Raw genomic sequence first — 18,611 nt, forward strand, 5'->3', positions numbered from 1 at the left:
TCACTTCATAAGTACACGAGCTGAAGATGCTTTGGAAAGAAAAATAAGACACCTTGTTGAATTCAACAGAAACATGTTTGTCATGTGAGTATATTTTTAAAATGTAACATTGACAAACTGTTATGATTTATTATTCTATGAATTAGGAGGCAAGTCAAACAAGGAATTTAAAGTAAATCTATTCTAGTAATTATTCTGGAAATTCTGTGATGTCATTTAATGAAATAACCAATGCTGTAAAGAAACTAACTATATAGGCCTCTGTGACACTTTGACACAGCGCCTCAAATAAATGACAAAAACACATGTTTGGCTTCAGTGTAACAGAAGTGAACATAAACAGAGAAAATGGGCCTGAAGAGGCCTCTGCTCTTCTCTCACTGTTGCACTCAGCAATGAAAAGAGTTCTGATTTTGTGTCTGTTTATTTTGGGGAGTTTTTTTTTTTTTTTTTATTTACTTGTCATTTTTGCACCTCATGCACTTGAAGACTTAAAGTCTTTTTTGTTTTGTTTTTGTCTTTGGTATATTTGGAAAACAGTTTCCATTCTTGATGAGGAACCAGTGCTGATTTGATATACTAACCTAGTCATTAGAAGGATTAACCCTCTTACGGTCCCTGACATCATTTTGTTTTCACTTGCAGACATTTTAACTCCAAATTCCACACTTAATTTAGGGAGAATTTATCAAATCACAATTTTCTTTCAGGAATACTCATTTTTTGAATGAGATTCTACATCGTTTTCCTTCAGCTTTTATATCGAATTAATATAGAGTCCTAACTCTATATTCTGTCAGCAGGGTTGATGATGAGCATCTTTGTTCAACCAGGGAAGGCTGAGCACGTGTCAGCTTCTGCGTGTTAACAAGGTGGACTCAAACCACCGCAAAAAAAAAAAAAAAAAAAAAAAGCCAATATGAGTTGATTTCAATGTGTGCCACTAGAGGGCGATCTTGGCCAAATTATGCAGCCTTTTATTTGGATGTCCTGTGCACGGACTCATTCACATGTGATCACATGTTTAAAAGGGGGGGTCCCAGTTCATTTTCTTCCATTTCACTTCCCAGTGCGTGTGTAAAGTGAAAGACTATAGATGTAGGCCGTCTGACAACAGTTAGCCTAATACATGTTTTACATTCTAGCTGATCTACTTGTGAAATTCTATGATTGTTTAGAAAATAATAATACGCTTTTATACTAAGTACTTTTATTTTGTATTTTATAAATGTTGTGTAATTGAGATTGAAGCTTATGTATGTGTATGTTTGTAATTTGTGTGAGTGTGCTGCTGATTGTATATAGGCCAGAGCCAGGGCGTAGGTTTAGTTTCAACATGGGGGGCGGGACACACACACACACACACATTATAACCGGGCGGGGGGGCTCAGGGGGTCATACCCCAGAAAAGATCTGAGCGTCAAAAACGTCATTTTCTGCACTGTAAGAAATAAATCCGTGAAATACCAGAAAAAGTTCTGGCAGTTTAATACCCGGACTTTGGCCCATAATAAAAATAATAAAAAAATAAAAAATAAAATAATGTGTGATGTGTGAACATTTTCTGTTAGGACTTTATCAAATTCTCTTTCAAAGCTGCTCAAAAGCGACAAAAACGTCAGAAAAAAAAGTGACGTGAGACTTAATCGCCCAAAATCAATCATATTTTTTTGAAGGGGACAAATCTACCTCTTCTAAATATTGTGTGTGTGTGTGTGTGTGTGTGTGTGTGTGTGTGTGTGTGTGTGTGTGTGTGTGTGTGTGTGTGTGTGTGTGTGTGTGTGTGTGTGTGTGAAATCTATACGCCTATAGGCCAGAGAGAACAGGCAATGAGTGGCGATGAAGCAGCTGGACGCAGGCTCGCTGATTCTGAGCACATAGATCTACTGACTGCATGCAACAAGAGTCTTTTTGTCCAAACATGTGCTTATCTTTCCCTGTCACTGCTCTGTCAATTCCCATTCGGGTCGAGGTTGTACACTCAGATAAGATTATCTTTACGCTGTTTATTAACCCATTTCCCCTCCAATAGGAGGACAAAGGCCCGCGGTAGCCATACGCGCCATCAGCAGGCCAACAAGCCATTATTAAAACTCACAATAGCATCTATACCGCATAAATCAGGCTTATATTCATCTGCACTGCATTATCATGACTTGCTGCGGTGAGCAACAGGTTCACAAGTTACTACAGTGATTTCAATAAATAATAAAAATCAAATAATTTCCTTGCTTAATGAGCTCTTTTATTCTTTATTATTGTCGGTAGACTATTATTTGTTAGTAGTAGTAGTAGGGCCAGCATCATTGTTTTTGTTTATATTATTTTACTAATTAATTATCATTGTATTATCTTAAAAAAAAACAAAAACAAAAAAAGAATATTAATTATGTAGGCTAGGTGTCAATCTCTTGGTCTTTCATCGTAGGAATAAAAGTAATTTTATTGGTTTAATAATCTTTCCTATAATTAGGCAATTTATCAAGATCTTTTTTCACCCTCCATTCGTTTCAGTGCAGCGCCACGTCCTTATTTCTGTAACAGATTTGAGTTTAAGAGTTTAAACTTTAAATTACTCGTGAATGTAGGAGATAAAAATTCAAATCATTCATTATGTTAAATTGCGATTATGGTTTTACGGCGACGGGCTGCTTGGCAGCTCTCGTCTTTTGGCTGCAGATGGAGAAAAAAAAGTGCCAATCTTTCTGTCATTGATCTCACGCTGGGTCAGCGCGAGCGGCCGGATTTAACTCTGTCATTTTGCGAAAAAAAAAAACTAAACTAAACAAAAAAAACCACTAAGAGATTGAGCAACGGTTGTCAGCTTTGCTCTTTGACAAATCACAAGGCGATATTTATTATTTTCAAAAGCTCCTCCTATGATCATTTTAGAAAGACTTTAAAACAAGGTAATAAAACAAATGTATATGCCTATATGATCAGGGGGGAAATACACGGATATGAATTAGAAATAGAGGGCCATTTGCAGAATTAGAAAACGTGTGTATACCGCATTCCCTTCAACTTGAAGAAATACAGGCAAACTTGTGAATCACCTCGCGTTGAAAACCTTTTAAAACCCACAATCTTCCCCCGGTGAGCAAATGGGCAGCAAGGTGCATCTGTTGAAGCCTTTCAAACGCTAACGTGGCCATATTTCACTCTTACAACCTTCTCACATCTCCATAAAATATTACAGCACTCAGAGTGATGACTGGAGCCTGGCGCTTTTTCTCACACACTTTCTCCGTAATAACGCAGTTTATCTCAGAAAAACACTTATTATCTCACTCTTATTAAACCCAGATGTGTCCTTTAAAGTTATTATGATCCACTTCTGTTTTATCTGAAAATCCACTGACTGCTCTTTTTATCCACTTCTTCCAAATAGGCTGCCTGATGTAAAAATATGAAATGATATGAAATAATGGCGATGTTCAAGATGGGGTAAAGTGAGTGAAACTGTAATCTTTTACGAAAAGCATATTACAACGCGCTGGAATAACTCAGTTTATTTTCATTCTCCAAAGTACCGGTATTCATCGCAAAATAGTGTGCAAAGGAAATAAAAAAAATAATAAAAAAAACATGCTGACTGGCCGAAACGCCCTTACCGCATATCATATCAAAGATATCAACAAAAATAAATTAAAAAATAGTAAAAGAAACAAACAAAAAACAATCAAGTAGAATCGGTTTATTTTTTTCCGTGGACTTATCTTTAAAATGTAATCTTCAATCGGCAACCATTAGGAGTCCGTCCTCACCCCGGCCGGGTCTCGTTTCTACTTTAATATACTTTCACTGTCTGCGTTACAGCTTATAATGTAAATGTATATTCTTTGTCATTTGTGGAAACAAAGATTTCCACGGTGTGAGACGCATCATTAACAGCAGAGCTAAAGATCTTAATAGAGTGTGGCCGTTGATGCATTCAGGGTCTCCTCCGACACCATGGCTTCCACAATTTCAAAGTCTTTAACACGGCTATATGAGCAACAATCAAGTGGTTTCAGTCGATGCTGAAAAAGAGTTAGGCCTATAGTTTCTATTTGCTAGCCTATAGCGCAGCTATTTGATTCTGCACAGAAAAGTCGGACAATTGTAGCCTACATCACGCGTGGCCATTTAGAACACATTAATGTGTCAAATATGCTACAAAGGAAGGAAAAACGTGAACAACTTTTATATAGCCTAGGCTAGCCTCGGTCTGAAAATTAAATGAACTATTTTTTTAGGCTGTGTACCCGCTCTGAAACGTCACAGTCCGCAACAGTGAACATATCATCTATCATAGCCTAAATAAATCCAGTCAATCATTAAAACCACCGAGTAGGGTCGTTCATATGCAGTTTAACTGGAAGCTATTATTTCCGACAGCACGTCAAGGCAGCACCCGTCCTGCGAAGACGCACGTGTGAAGCAGTGGAGTTCCTGTCTCCTCCAATCAGGGCGCTGTCTCACTCAGCCCCGTCCAATGGGAATAGCGCGCGTGCAGGTGGCTGCGCTATTATCAGCGGGTCCCGCTTCACCCCCAGCCTAGAGCGAGTCAATTTATGGAAAGACAAGTCGACCCCTTTAATGGTTCCCATCAAAACCACTAAAAACATCATCAGAGCGGCCGACTTCCGCGAGGATTCCTGTGGCGGACGCTTGCAACCTTCTCCCAGCTGACAGACTCCGACCAAAACAAATCCGCGGAGAGACATTTGTGGGAGTTTGACCAAGCTCTTCACTTCCCAATAGAGAAGAGAAGTTCGCTTTTGCTCAAGTTTTTCAACATTCAAGAGTCTGCTTCTTCCTCATCCAGGATACTTTCGCAGAAGGCGGCAGAAGTGGCCTGGCTCCTGAATATCACCAGTCCGCTCTGCGCCTTTATTTACTCTTATTAGGTTCTTTTTATTTCCCGTTTTTATACAAGCGACTTTGGTGGTTCATGTTCACAAATGTTAGCGGTCGGGCAAATGGAGGCTAACCGGCAGAGTGCTTTCGTCCTGGGCAGCACCCCGCTGGCGGCGTTGCACAACATGACCGAGATGAAGACTTCCTTGTTCCCGTATACGCTGCAGCAGAGCCCTGCGGGCTTTAAGGCGCCTCACCTCTCCAGCCTTAACTCCCAGATGGCCGGGGGGACCCCGCACGGAATAAGCGACATCCTTGGGAGACCCATCACCTCGGCCGGACAGCTGCTCTCCGGGTTCCCCAGGATAAACGGCCTGGCCACCACCGCAGCCGCCGCGGCGGCAGCAGCAGCGGGGATGTACTTCACCCCGGCGATGTCGCGGTATCCGAAGCCGCTGGCCGAGCTGCCGGGGAGGGCGCCTATCTTCTGGCCCGGGGTGATGCAGGGTTCTCCCTGGAGGGACCCGCGAGTTCCTTGTCCTTGTAAGTCCTGTCTGACTGGCTCTGTTTGTACACGTTTAGGGGGGAGTTTTTTCAATTGTTAAATTCCGAAAAAGCCACGGCACATTTGTGGGGTTGTATAATGTTTTGTTGTAGAGCTACTTTGCTTGTCTTGTGATTTTAGACATTATTTCGGCCTGTCACTACGTAGCAAACACAGAAAACAAAACAACTCCACTGTATTTTACACAGCCGTCACAGGTCATGTAAAACTATTAGGCTATAATAAACATTAGCTGTACGAAGGGATACACATTACACTGCATGGTTACCATAAAGGCAGACATACTTTTGGCTATCACACTACAAGTTCCTAATAGAACATTTCATTCTAATGTGATACTTGGTAGGACTTTTAAACTTTTAAAAATAAAAATACAACTATAGGCTATTAGTACCATCGTAAATAGTTTGGAGCTCAGACACACACACACACACACACACACACACACACACACACACACACACACACACACACACACACACACACACACACACACTTCGATGCTTTTTAGATTTTTCGAGGCTCATTTTGAGTTAACTTATGAGCATCACATTTCAAATAGCATGTGGACTTTATCAATGGAAGTTTTTAATTTGTAGTTAATTCAAAATAAATGAAGTGAATTGTCTGAACTTCCACTCTGTATAAAACCATAGCTTCTTGTGTTTCTCCTTCCAGCTCAAGCTAATATGATGTTGGATAAGGATGGAAAGAAGAAACACTCCAGACCGACCTTTTCAGGACAGCAGATTTTTGCACTGGAAAAAACCTTCGAGCAGACGAAATACCTGGCCGGCCCAGAGAGAGCCCGCCTGGCTTACTCTTTAGGAATGACCGAGAGTCAAGTCAAGGTAAAAACCTGCTTAATTGTTGGCAAATATGGAAAATATTATTTGGTCGACTTTCTCTTTTTTTTTTTGCAATCTGTAGGCTAAAATTCCATTTTGGCTGCACGCAGAGGGCAAGAAAATACGTTATTTGTAATCGATGACATACAACATGTATTATTCAAAGTATTATTATTGATGTTGTTGCTATTATTATTATTATTAATTGCAATTGTTATTGCTGTTGATAGCCTGTAGCCGATTATTTGAGTGTATCCAGGATGATTTACACACCTGCTGTGATTAGTTTAATGGAGCGTTTCTGTTCATTACGTGTTCATATGTGGACCTGTTGAGCATCTGTGCGCATCTGTCCCCCTCCTCAACAGGTTTGGTTTCAGAACAGGAGAACCAAATGGCGGAAGAGACACGCAGCAGAAATGGCCACGGCCAAGAAGAAGCACGACTCCGAGACGGAGAAGATGAAGGAGAGCTCGGATAACGAGGACGACGACGAGTACAACAAACCCCTGGACCCAAACTCAGACGACGAAAAAATCACGAGACTGTTGAAAAAGCACAAGGCCAGCAACCTGGCGCTGATCAGCCCCTGCAGTAACAGCTCGGACACCTTGTGATGCACTCATTTTTATTTTTTTTTTATTTTTATTTTTTTTTATCCCCTTTCCACCTGACACTGCGAACATGCGCCTGGGGGGTGGGGGGCGGGGGGTGGTCGCATTGTGCTCTGACAGAGCAAGAAAAATGCGTAAAAACCGAATAAGACGCACGGAAGACGCGCTCACCAAACTATGGCCAGAGACGCATTTGGCTGCATCCAAAACCCCCACTCACAGACACTGTAAACACGGAGATATAACTCCTGTCAGCAATGGACTTCATGAAGACTGATAATGACAAGTTCATGTCAGGTGAAAGGACAGAAATATTGGGACAGGAAATTGTTTCGGCGACGCAAATCCGTTTTTACGCATCCAACTGGAGTTTTAAACAACAGGTGTAAATGTAAACAAATTATTATACACACACACACACACACACAGACACAATCCGGATCAGTGTTGGGCTTATTACTGTGACTTATTCCACAAGTAATGCTGCTTTGCTCTACCCGTGCAGTGTAATTCATGACACTTGTTAACATTATTTCCCGCTACACTGCCCGCTACAATGATTAGCAGCCTCAGTCACCTTTACAAGCCAGGATGGCCATTCATTTGACTCTGAATGAGACCGTTGGATGTTCTTTTTAATTGGTTTTCAGTACTCATAATATTTTCATCTGCAGACAAAAAAAAAAGACATTATTGCCAGTCCTTTTTTTCATTCTGAAGTGAAGAAAGTGCACCATGTTATAAAATTCAGCCTTTATCCAATTTTGGGTTTAAAGAAAAGCAACAGTTTGTTTGGTGCAGCTTTGAGAGGTGACTGTAAGCTGTTAGTAGAAGTGATTTATTAGCAGCACAACTCTGATCCGGATCCCAGACGCATGTTTAAAATGACAGGTGTAAACGGGGCCTGTGACGCTTCTAAAGCTCAGTTTAACCAGGGTATCCACTGTCCTAAAAGGCGAGAGAATGACATTTGGTGGGGGGTGGGGGTCGCAGGTTGGAGATGAATGAATGATTTGTGCTGTAGCCTAAAGATGAAAATGTACGTGAGATTGTATATATTTTTTACTGAATAAGTTATGTTGTTTCAACCAGTGGAAACGTGGCAGCCTTTCTCCCTCCGCAGCCCGGACGCGCTTATTGCCTCTCAGATATATCACGCTATCTGCTGCTTTGTTTTTTTTATTCCTGCAGAGTAATGTCGGCCCCTTTTCTCCGCCTTTTACAAATTGCCAATTCAGTACCGGCACACACATGTATAGACGCAAAAAAAAAAAAAAAAAAAATACTGTAAATAATCACTGCAAAGGACAGCTTGTTTAACGACATCACTTTTCTTTTGATTTCATTTGAGAAAGTTTCTGTTTTACCTCATCACACAGCGGAGTAGAAAAGTGCCCCATCGGTTGTGTTGGAATTAAAGAGAGTATTATTACTTCCGGGAAGGTTCTAGGAAGAAAAAAAAAACACTTTGTATTATGAATAAATTATTTAACAAGCATTTTTTTTGTTTTATTATGGGTTTTTGGTATAATGTATGGGCTTAATATAAATTAAAGATAAATTCATGACTATCAATAATTGAATTTCATTATTGGCAATAATGACGCTTTCAGAGGATTCATGGTGATTTATGTTTTAGAAACGTCTAAAGCGGGAAACAAGGAACTCATAATAATAATAATAATAATAATAATGTCACAATATATGTTATTAAGTGAATATATTTTCATTAAACAGTCATTGTTTACTAAAAAGCAAAAGTGAAATTCAAAAGAAGAAATTGTCTACAGGTTGAACTTTTATTTTACAATAAGGCATCCCAACAAGAGCTAAATAATCTAGACAGCATTATTATTATTATTAGTAGTAGTAGTAGTATTGCAAATAGTTCAAAGGTTAGATATTCGAACAATATTATTATTATTATTATTATTATTATAGGCAGATTTTGATGATTTTTTACAAATCAAAACAGAAAATGTCACTCTTTTAATAATGGATTTGGTTTTATTTTGCAGTCATCCTAATTGTTCCCCAACTCAGGATTAATGAACTCATTTATGTCTTTCTGCCTAGCAACAGTATCCTAGTTTAGGCCATTATTCATTAATGGAAGAAAATGATCATGTTTGGTGTAATGTGGAGATCCCTGACAGAAGTGCCCCCCCTCTGTCTCCCTGGTGCTACTACACCGTTTCATTCTTCCCTGTAGTGAGTATGAATGGGAGCTGTCTTCTGGAGTCAGCCAATCAGACAAGAGCAGTCCTAAAATCCAGTCCCACTCAGAAATCTTTGATAAACCATGGATATTATATCACACAGTGAGGCTCTGAACGAAGAAAGAGAAAGATAAAGAATCTGCAACGATACATTTTAATTGCCCCTTTCTTACAGTTATCCTATTGGATAATATCCCAACAGCACGTGCTTAATGATGGCTTTATATTGACTTTATAGTACTTAAGTATTATTTTTCTTTTAAAAACGGTATGTTGGTGTGACTTAAGTATCCTTTATATTAGTTTAAGTTATAAAGGTGTTTGTAGAGAGCCCACCTGAAGGTCACTGCTGAAATTCGGAATAGTTTAAGTTTCAGGAAGGTTCAGTATCAAATACCGTGCTCAGAAAGTCTATTTGTTATTAGCATTGCACAATCGTCTTTTAAATGCATTTATGATCTATTTCTACCGGAATGTCTCTCGCTTCAGCCGGTCGGAGATGTATATATATATATATATATATATATATATATATATATATATATATATATATATATATATATATATATATATATATATAAACTCAGCAACAAAAGAAACGGCCCTTTTTTCAGGACACTGTATTTTGAAGATACTTTTGTAAAAATCAAAATAACTTTAGAGATCTTCATTGTAAAGGGTTTAAACAATGTTTTCCATGCTTGTTCAATGAACCATAAACAATTAATGAACATGCACCTGTTGAACGGTCGAAAAGACCATAACAGCTTGCAGGCGGTAGGCAATTAAGGTCACAGTTTAGTTTAGTTCACAATTAGGAAAGTAAAGAGACCTTTCTACTGACTCAGAAAAACACCAAAAGAAAGACGCCCAGGGTCCCTGCTAATCTGCGTGAACGACAGGACAGCAGATGTGGCCAGGGCAATGCATTGCAATGTCCCTACTGTAAGACAGCGCTACTGGGAGACAGGAAGCACAGCTGATGGCAGACCACGTGTAACAACACCTGCATAGGATCGGTACATCCGAATATCACACCTGCGGGACAGGTACAGGATGGCAACAACAACCGCAAGAACTGGCCAGTCTGGTGCAGTTGTACATGAGGAGGAGATATACTGCAGTACTTAATGCAGCTGGTGGCCACACCAGATACTGAGGGCTACTTTTGATTTTGACCCCTCCATTGTTCAGGGACACATTATTCCATTTCTGTTAGTCACATGTCTGTGAAAACTGTTCAGTTTATGTCTTAGTTGTTAAATCTTTTAATGTTCATACAAATATTTGCATATGTTAAGTTTGCTTAAAATATAAAAGTGACAGGACGTTTCTTTTTTTGCTGAGTAGGCCTATATATATATATGATCAAATTGTCCCTTAAATGGCTCACAAATTGCACATTTTGCAACATTAAGTGGTAGTATTTTCTTAACTGAGAAAACATGATTATGCACACAAAACATCGTACGGGAATATTAGCCAAAGTGGCGCTGCCTACGAAAATGTAAATATATCCTAATTAAAGTCGATATTAGGAACTATAATCCTCTATATAGAATATCATTTTCCGCTGCATGGTGGCTGGTAGGAGGCCCATCTTAAGCCAATTAAATCCGATGTCACAGTGAAGAAAAACGAGCACAGGAAGTGTAATTCTCCTCTGTTGGTATCACTCTATAACACTGTAATAATATACTATATAATCTACTGAGGATACACTGATGATCCCGCGGAAGGCTAATTGATGGAGACCTTTTGAGGAAGAGCTCTTATTGTGTAGTAGTCTACTGAGGTCAAATGAGAGGGAATGAGGACAAACAGCCGTTGAGCTCTAATGGTTTTTTATTGCTTGAGAAGTGCATCACCTACAGTAGAGGCCCAGGCCGGAAGGGGCTAGAATAAAATCTCTTATCTGCTTTTTTATAAGATGGAGTGAAGAAAAAAAATAATTGCGGCTTATATTCCTACAGTATACTCACAATGACCAGCAGGAACCAAAACAAGCAGGCTTTTTACAACAACAACAACAACAACAACAACAACAACAACAACAAGAAAACAACGTTTTGCCTACAAACCCAAATCACACAAGACAACATAAATTCTGCAGCAGGCACAAAATCATTTCCATTTGCGATTGTGATTTAGATAAAAAAAAAAAAGAAGAAAAAAAGAATTCACGTAAGGATCAATGTGACGGCTTCACACAGTCTGAAATCTGTAGTGTAGGCCTAGTAAACGAAATCGATCAAAAAAAAAGAACCGCTCTTATCGCCTCTTTAATGCTCAAATTATTTGCAATGAAGGCTACACACAAAACAAATGAAAAGTCTTCCTGCTCTTTCTCCACGTTTAGAGTTTCTCCCTATTTTTTATTTTTTTTTTACATTACATTACACAATCAATACCTTTACCATCTGACTTAAGTATTTTATAACTCTTACACACTTTATTTCTGTGTAGGATACTTGGCACTGTAATGCAGTAACAAAAATTGACACAGAAAAAAAAAAGTTTACATTTTAAGGATACCCAAGCCTATCTAAAAAATATCACATTCAGAACCATAATATTATAGAAATAAGTTAGAGTAAGAATAATAATGTGAGAGTGCTATATATATATGAAACATTATCTTATATACTTGCATGGTCTATGGCACTGCTTAAACAATCTTGGATAGGCAATACATCACTCAACAGTTTTTTCTGTTTCCTCCTCTCCCACTGACTACTCAAAGGTTATACTGTGGCTGCAGGAACTCCCAGTCACTCTGTCCGCTCACACTTTCAGCATAAACATTTTGGTAAGAATTATAAATTATCTCTTTAAAAAGAACAGTATATAAAATGAGACTCAACGGATGTGTCAGGCATAGCAGTGTGTTGTGCACACAACAACTCAAAAAACAAAAAAAAATTTGTATATATTTATATATAAATTGTTAAAATAAACGGAAAAAAGTTTCTACCTATTCCAACGAAGGGACCACAAAGTTTGGTCAGAAAAGAGAACGGCACTAAAAACCATGAACAACTCTATGTTATACTGTCCAATGTACAAATAAACCTAACAATATAGATATACAACTTTTTTTTTTTTTTTTTTTTGCATTGCACTTTTCTTTTCCTAAAACACCTTACATACTGTGTGGAAAGTAGCTTCTATACATAGAGGCATACCTAAAAATGGCAAGTACGGTGTCTAAAAGTATGTAGTAGGACTGATTTCAATTAGAGTTTTGGCAACGAGGCTGTGGCATGGAGAAGAGTCGTCCGTCCGTCCGTTCTTTTTTTTTTTCTTTCTTTTTCTTTCTTCTCTGGGGAATGGGGTTGCATGGCAACAGTGAGGTCAGCGATGTGTGTCTTGTCTGGAGCCGGGGCCCTCGGGTGCTCGTCCACATCTCAACAAGTGTTTTATGGAGAGAAAACGGCTGGGTTTTCATATGGATGTTGGTGTCACGACAACCGCAACCGCTCAGCACTGCTGAAAAACTTTGGCTAGGTTCTTCAGTGTACGCTTGTGCAAAGTGTGTGTGTATTTGTGTTTGTTTGCATGCAAAGGTGTGTGTTGTGTGCATGCGCGTGTGCGTGTGTGTTGGTGTCCGGTTTGTTTCTCCAGTGTTCTCACAGAGGCGCTTCACGGAATATCTTCTCCCCCCTTTGGCAACACTTCCCTGTCGAGAGAAAAATTGACATTTTTATTCATACGTACCAAGTTATCATTTCAATCAAAGAAAAAAAATGACCTGATCTCCCCCCCCCCACCCCCTTTTTTTAAAAGTTTAAGCACAAGATGCAGTAAGTTTGTAAGTAAATGTCTTAAAATGACCAAAGCATTTTAAGCAAATCATTTTTCCACTGATGATGATGATGATGATGTTTTATTTTTGCAATAAAACTCTTTGAACCATTTGTACAAAGTAATGAAAAAGTCAAGCAAATCAAAGAAACAGCAACAATGGGAAGAATTGTAATAAAGAAAAATTAATATTTACCACGACATCACTGCACCACACAACACTTGTGCTTATTTGCATTAGGTTTACCTGCCCCCGCTGTTATTCGGAAGGACAGGAAGACGGGCTGGCAGGGGGACAGAGACAAACCACAGTTTAAAAAAACAAACAAAAACCAAGACTTTTATTAATGCTCTCTGAGACAAGTGTATGTTCTTTCCCTCTCTGAGCACCCATGACACACAGGTTAAACTCACATAGCAGTGCTGTGCATTTTTGGGCCCGTGTGCTAACTACATTGGACATTTTTTAAACATAGCCAGCTGTGACTTTAGCGGTAGTGTGCGGCCGGGAGGTGAGCGCCGCTGCAGTATCTGTCAGTGTGCTCAGGTCACCTCGCACACACACACTACTGTCTATGTCACACTACGTATTGATGAAAGACCTGACTTAAGGCGCCTCTCTTTTCAGCATAAGACCTTCTGTCTGACACCGCGGAGACTGGAGCGGCAGTGTTAAACACTTTCTATACAGTCCGCTGGAAAAAAAAACAACTTCTCTCCTACTTTCTTCAGGTTCTTTCTTAAATATAAACATCTTTAAATAAGGGGTGACTGCTGGTGGGGGAAATTTAGTTGCAAGATTGAATACTTATGTACTCTATGGAGTAGAGTTGTAATTCTTGATCATAAGGATTATGCTTCAAAATGTTCTTCCTGTCCTATGTGGTAAAGCATCTGAAACAACATTTACACTACTGGAAACTACAACTTTAAAACTTAAAACTAATGATGGCACTTTGAGACACACGTTTGCAATACAATGAATGCATGTGAAAGCCAGTGTAGTGTAAGTAAACCACATCTTATGACGTGAAATAACATCATCAGCGTCATAAAGCTGCAGCACATTAATATCCAGATGTATACAAACAGCTGTTTCCCCACTAGATGCACATGTGTTGAGAGTAGTCCGTCCTTTTCCATTCTAGGGTCAGACTCACAGGATCAGTTTACAGTGAACGGTTTCATCACGACACAGTGAACACAGTGAGGATGTTGTTGTTACCTTGTGGTCCCCCATGCAGACATTGGGCCCGATGTTATCATAGACTATAGACTTCTCTTCATTTTCAGGCTGCAGACACACAAAATAAAAAAATAAAAAACATTGGGGATGAAAATGTGCTCATCAATATGTTTTAATCGTTATATGAGATGAGGGTTCCACACACACACACACACACACACACACACACACACACACACACACACACACACGATGCAGAGTCAGCAGCGCTGTGTTGGTGTTTACACAGTACAATCATTACATTACGGGTGTCATGTTTTATGACACATTCATGGATGAGAAATCAATGTAGTAGCTTCATTAAGCACAATTAGCGGGATTATATTGTTGATTTCAAAATAAAAGTCACCTGGAACAGCACACTGGTGAGATTAAAATATGTCCAAACAGTGGCTATTAGCTTCACTCTTTCTTTCTTTTTTTTTTTTCCGTGGTTGTCAACAATTTGCACATTAATATGAATTGCAAGAATCTGCCAGGACAATCAGGGCTGGGTACAGAACAGAACAATACTTTTAGGCACCGACCGAATTGCCTCCATAGTATCGAGTATCAAAAAATGCCTCGTCATTCAATTACCAAATTTGAATACCTAAGGAGTAAATCTCATCAGCGTCAGTGAGCCAATAAAGCAAGCAGCGTGCTTGTACCAAGATCTAATAATGGCTGTGATTGGCTGTCTAACATAACATGTTGTAGAGGCGTGCAGGAAACACCACGTTACACACAGAGACGGGGCTCACGTGTGTGTGTGTGTGTGTGTGTGTGTGTGTGTTGTTGTATTTTGGGAGGCTTGACTATCTCACATAGGTGTAAAGGAGCTGAAAAAAAGTACTGTAATGTGTTATGTTGTAATTTCTTTTTGTTAAAATGGATTTTGAAAATAGTATCGTTAAGGAACTGGTATCAAATTGACAGTATGGACACCACTATCGAAATGTTTTGAACGATACCCAGCCCTAAGGACAATGACAACGTGTTACAATCCTAAACTATGTGCAGTTTATTTGACATTTGCATAATACTTCTGTTTAATATATATTTATACTGACTCAGCCATTCAGTTTGCAACTTAGTATAAATAGTTGGGGCAGTTTCAACTGCCAAGTAATTAAGTGCTTAGACACTTAGTTAAGAGAATTGTAAGGGACAGTTAAGCCTATTACAGGTAAGTGACCAACAGAAAATGAAGAAATATATTTGTCTCGTTTATGTTTTACGATTGTTTAATGAAACTCTAATGATGCTTGGCTTAATGAATAACTCAGGAAACATCACATGCATAAATCACAAAGCCCTTGCGTTTGTTTTGTTAAATTTAAGCGTTATTACAGATTCTCAGAGAGCCGCGGCACAGCATCCGATTTATGAACAACACGAGTATGCGTTGAGCTGGAGGCACCTTTAGGAACTACGCACAGTTTGTGCACAGTGCAAGTGAGGAGAAATGAAAAAGCAGGAGTAATTTACAGAGTGGGCATTTGCCTCTGGACCAAGTACTCTCTCACTGTAATCTAAGTGCCCATCTGAGGGAATCATGTTTCAATATCACTTTCTGCACACAAAGAAGCTGTTACCCACTCACACATGAATCTGCAGACTGGAGTATAAATCACACTTGTCTGGTTGAACTAAAGACTTTTTAAACTGCCCCCCCACCCCGCCCACCCACACACACACACACACACAGGCTGGTGGGTGCTAGTTGTGACTCGGTGAGCTGCACTGGCGCTTCGGAAGAAAGAGACAGAGAGCTTGAGAATGAACCATAAAGCCAAATCCAAATTAACTTCAGACCAATCCTGCAGTGGAGCGGGGTCAGCACACGGTGTGCCTCCACCTCACTCTACCTTTCCTAGCAGGCCACGCACCGGCACCTCTCTATTTGTCTGGCAGCCGGGACCCCCGCGCCGCTGCCTCCCAAAGCCGGAGATACATTCATCAAACACACACTTGATAATTTACAAAGGCAGCATAAAATTGTGGATTTTCGGGCTGCATAATCTTTAGACAGATAAACAAATTACCCGGGGCCCTCCGGCAGAGAGGGAGCGCTCGCTCGGCTAAACATTCATTACCGGCGCTCCCGGAGCTGGTGCCGCGCCGCACAGCCAGCGGGCAACCTTTGGCGTGTTAGGGCTCGGCAAGCAGAAAATAACATGATGGCGAGTTAACCGACCGTGCCATGATAGATGACGCCACACGCCGGGCTGTTTACGGGCCTATGTCTCAACAATCTGTAATGCTCGGAGCCAGAGAGTGTGTGCTCAGTGAATCACCAGCCAATCTGCGAACACACTAACTGTTCCACTCTGTCCCCGCAATACAAGCAATTAGCCGGTGCTTCAGGGTAAGAAAAGCAAACAACAACCCAGCTGTGGATGTGTGTGTGAATCGCTTTTTACATAATTCTGACACATTAAGTGGGTGAAATAAACTGGGTGTTATACAGTCTTTGTTTTTCACGACTGTAATACAGTGATCAGAGTTGTTGTTCTTGTGTGGCTTCAGTCAGTAAAGAAGAAAGATCAGGAAGGAATTTCTCATTTGTGGTGGACAAAAGAAAGCCAAACTTCCCGAGCAGCCCCCTGCTGGGCTGTACCTGTGCAATACACCGCTTCACACACACACACACACACACACACACACACACACACACACACACACGCGCACACACACACAAAAGCCTGTGTGTTCCAGCCCTGAAAAGACCCAGACCTCGACAGTTGAACTTATCTGAAATGCTTACTGGACTCTCTCTGGTAGTCATGGCAGCTGTTTTCCAAATCAAAAGGAGTTGTCTTATGGAAAACGGGTAACAATAAAATCTGGGAAAACTTTGCAGAGCTGCATGGCGGATCTCTAAGTAATCCAGCAAACAGAATAGGAGGAGAGAAGCCAGAGGTGGCAGATTGGCTGGAGTTTACAATGCTGGGATGGATTTGAAGCTGAGCAGGGTTCTACTCTCTGAGGAAGGAGACAGATCTGTGGCTTTATGAAGAAGATGGGGCCCGCTGGAACTCTATAAGTGCTGGATATATATATATATATACTGTCTGGGTGACTTAGCGCTCCAAATTAATATTCACAGACACCTCATCCTTCCATCTGTGGAGCGACAGAGGGTGGGTAATGTGGATCAAGGACGATAGAGTTGTAGAAATAAAGGGTGAGACATTTATGAACACACCTGTGTTTTAGTTGAGGGAGGAGTGGTGACATTCTGGTTAAAATATAAAGGAATGTGACTTTTAAAAGCAATCAAAACCCACGAATTGGACCAAAAGTGGCAGGTTTAGGCTCACCTTTAAGGCCAGGTCTCTGGCAGAGGGAGACAAGAGGATTCGGTCACACCAGGCAGGGCATCTGGTGTTCATGTACTGCTTCCCCTGACTGCTGTCTTCACTGTACGGATAACTGAAGAGACACACACAAGCAAAACACAATCAGTAAATAGAAAAGAAGTACAGACTCAAACATTTATAGTCATTTATATACGTTTGGTATCCGAGTAATAATGAACTTTATTTCCTTGTAAAGTGCTGCACAGGAAACAAGACAAAGGAGGAAAGCCAATAAGGAAGACAATAAATATGATTTGTATGAATCAACAGGGCTCCAGAGAAGTAATAAATATGAGACGTCACGTCATCTCAGACAGACAGAGATCAAAATGTTTTTTCCCCGAGAAAACAGGAGGTCCATACGTATGACCAATCATCTGAGTCATCTTTTGTATCAACACACATGGATGAAGGGAAAAGAAAAGGAAGAAAAAGAAAAACTGAGAGGGATTTAGTCAGAACGGGCCAGAGGGAGATTCAGTTGCCCATATGTATAGCTACATCCCTACAGGGTCATCAAAAACAGATTAGGTGCGGCAGCAAATGGCCATGAGAGATTGTATCTTGGAACAGAAGGGAACAATCACATCATTTAAGCGCCGGCAGGGCTGGAGTCGGGCGAAGAGCCACGGAGCTGATACAGATTTACATTGTTGAGAATTCAATTTGCGCCTTCGGCTCATCAAACTGCTTCAGATTTACACGCCACCAATCCAATTTGTTTGTCGGCGCTCATCAGGATGTAAGACCGGGCTTACATACTGTAATACCAATCCAATTTGCTCCTTCAGTGCCACACGTGCTAACCGTAGCAGAACACAAAGTGCCTCTTCTCGGAGAACGGTGATGTCCTAATGATAAAATAAACACACACATCGGGCCTTTCGATTCATCACACTTGCCAGGCTCTGATAGCTTAATTGGACTTTGTGCTAAGGCAGAAAACAATTTAGAAGCATTTGGTTGTGGTTGTTTTGTATGTATATGCGTGCATTCAAATCCCTATGTGGTTGCTATTGCTGCAGCTGCAACTATATACTTACACTGCTACAGCTACCGGTACTGCTAGTACTAGTAGCATACTACTACTTCTCTATGTGCTCACAGCTAACCCACATGAGTTCAAGCA

General features: G+C 40.2%; 2 protein-coding genes across 3 annotated transcripts in view; one reads left to right on the top strand and one right to left on the bottom strand.

The window, feature by feature from the left end:
* Positions 1 to 1,701: 1,701 nt before the first annotated feature.
* LOC116039332 (inositol polyphosphate-5-phosphatase A) overlaps positions 1,702 to 18,611 on the bottom strand; it is a 188,407-nt gene continuing 171,497 nt past the window's right edge. Inside the window, exons 13-17 of one of the 2 annotated variants that reach the window (XM_031284068.2) lie at positions 17,444 to 17,555; positions 14,118 to 14,186; positions 13,140 to 13,176; positions 12,683 to 12,767; positions 1,702 to 1,794 (exon numbers count right to left, since the gene is read on the bottom strand). In XM_031284068.2, the coding sequence (XP_031139928.1) occupies positions 12,718 to 12,767; positions 13,140 to 13,176; positions 14,118 to 14,186; positions 17,444 to 17,555 (268 nt within the window). In that variant the 3' untranslated portion in view covers positions 1,702 to 1,794; positions 12,683 to 12,717. Of the gene's footprint in view, positions 1,795 to 11,126; positions 12,768 to 13,088; positions 13,177 to 14,117; positions 14,187 to 17,443; positions 17,556 to 18,611 lie in introns of those variants that run through there. The other variant, XM_035991941.1, reaches the window with a different exon arrangement.
* On the top strand, positions 4,530 to 8,152 carry nkx6.2 (NK6 homeobox 2). The gene is made up of 3 exons (XM_031284069.2): positions 4,530 to 5,385; positions 6,086 to 6,258; positions 6,624 to 8,152. Exons 1-3 carry the CDS (start codon positions 4,947 to 4,949, stop codon positions 6,870 to 6,872), a joined length of 861 nt encoding a protein of 286 aa, XP_031139929.1. The 5' UTR covers positions 4,530 to 4,946; the 3' UTR covers positions 6,873 to 8,152.

Source organism: Sander lucioperca, chromosome 15 (assembly GCF_008315115.2).
Source record: "Sander lucioperca isolate FBNREF2018 chromosome 15, SLUC_FBN_1.2, whole genome shotgun sequence".
In the NCBI taxonomy this organism is placed as follows: domain Eukaryota; kingdom Metazoa; phylum Chordata; class Actinopteri; order Perciformes; family Percidae; genus Sander; species Sander lucioperca.

Excerpts from the sequence above, each read along its gene's own strand:
- nkx6.2 (XM_031284069.2), top strand. The coding sequence starts at position 4,947 with ATGTTAGCGGTCGGGCAAATGGAGGCTAACCGGCAGAGTGCTTTCGTC. Across the intron at positions 5,386-6,085 it reads CCCGCGAGTTCCTTGTCCTT|CTCAAGCTAATATGATGTTG; the intron begins GTAAGTCCTGTC and ends TTCTCCTTCCAG. Across the intron at positions 6,259-6,623 it reads TGACCGAGAGTCAAGTCAAG|GTTTGGTTTCAGAACAGGAG; the intron begins GTAAAAACCTGC and ends CCTCCTCAACAG.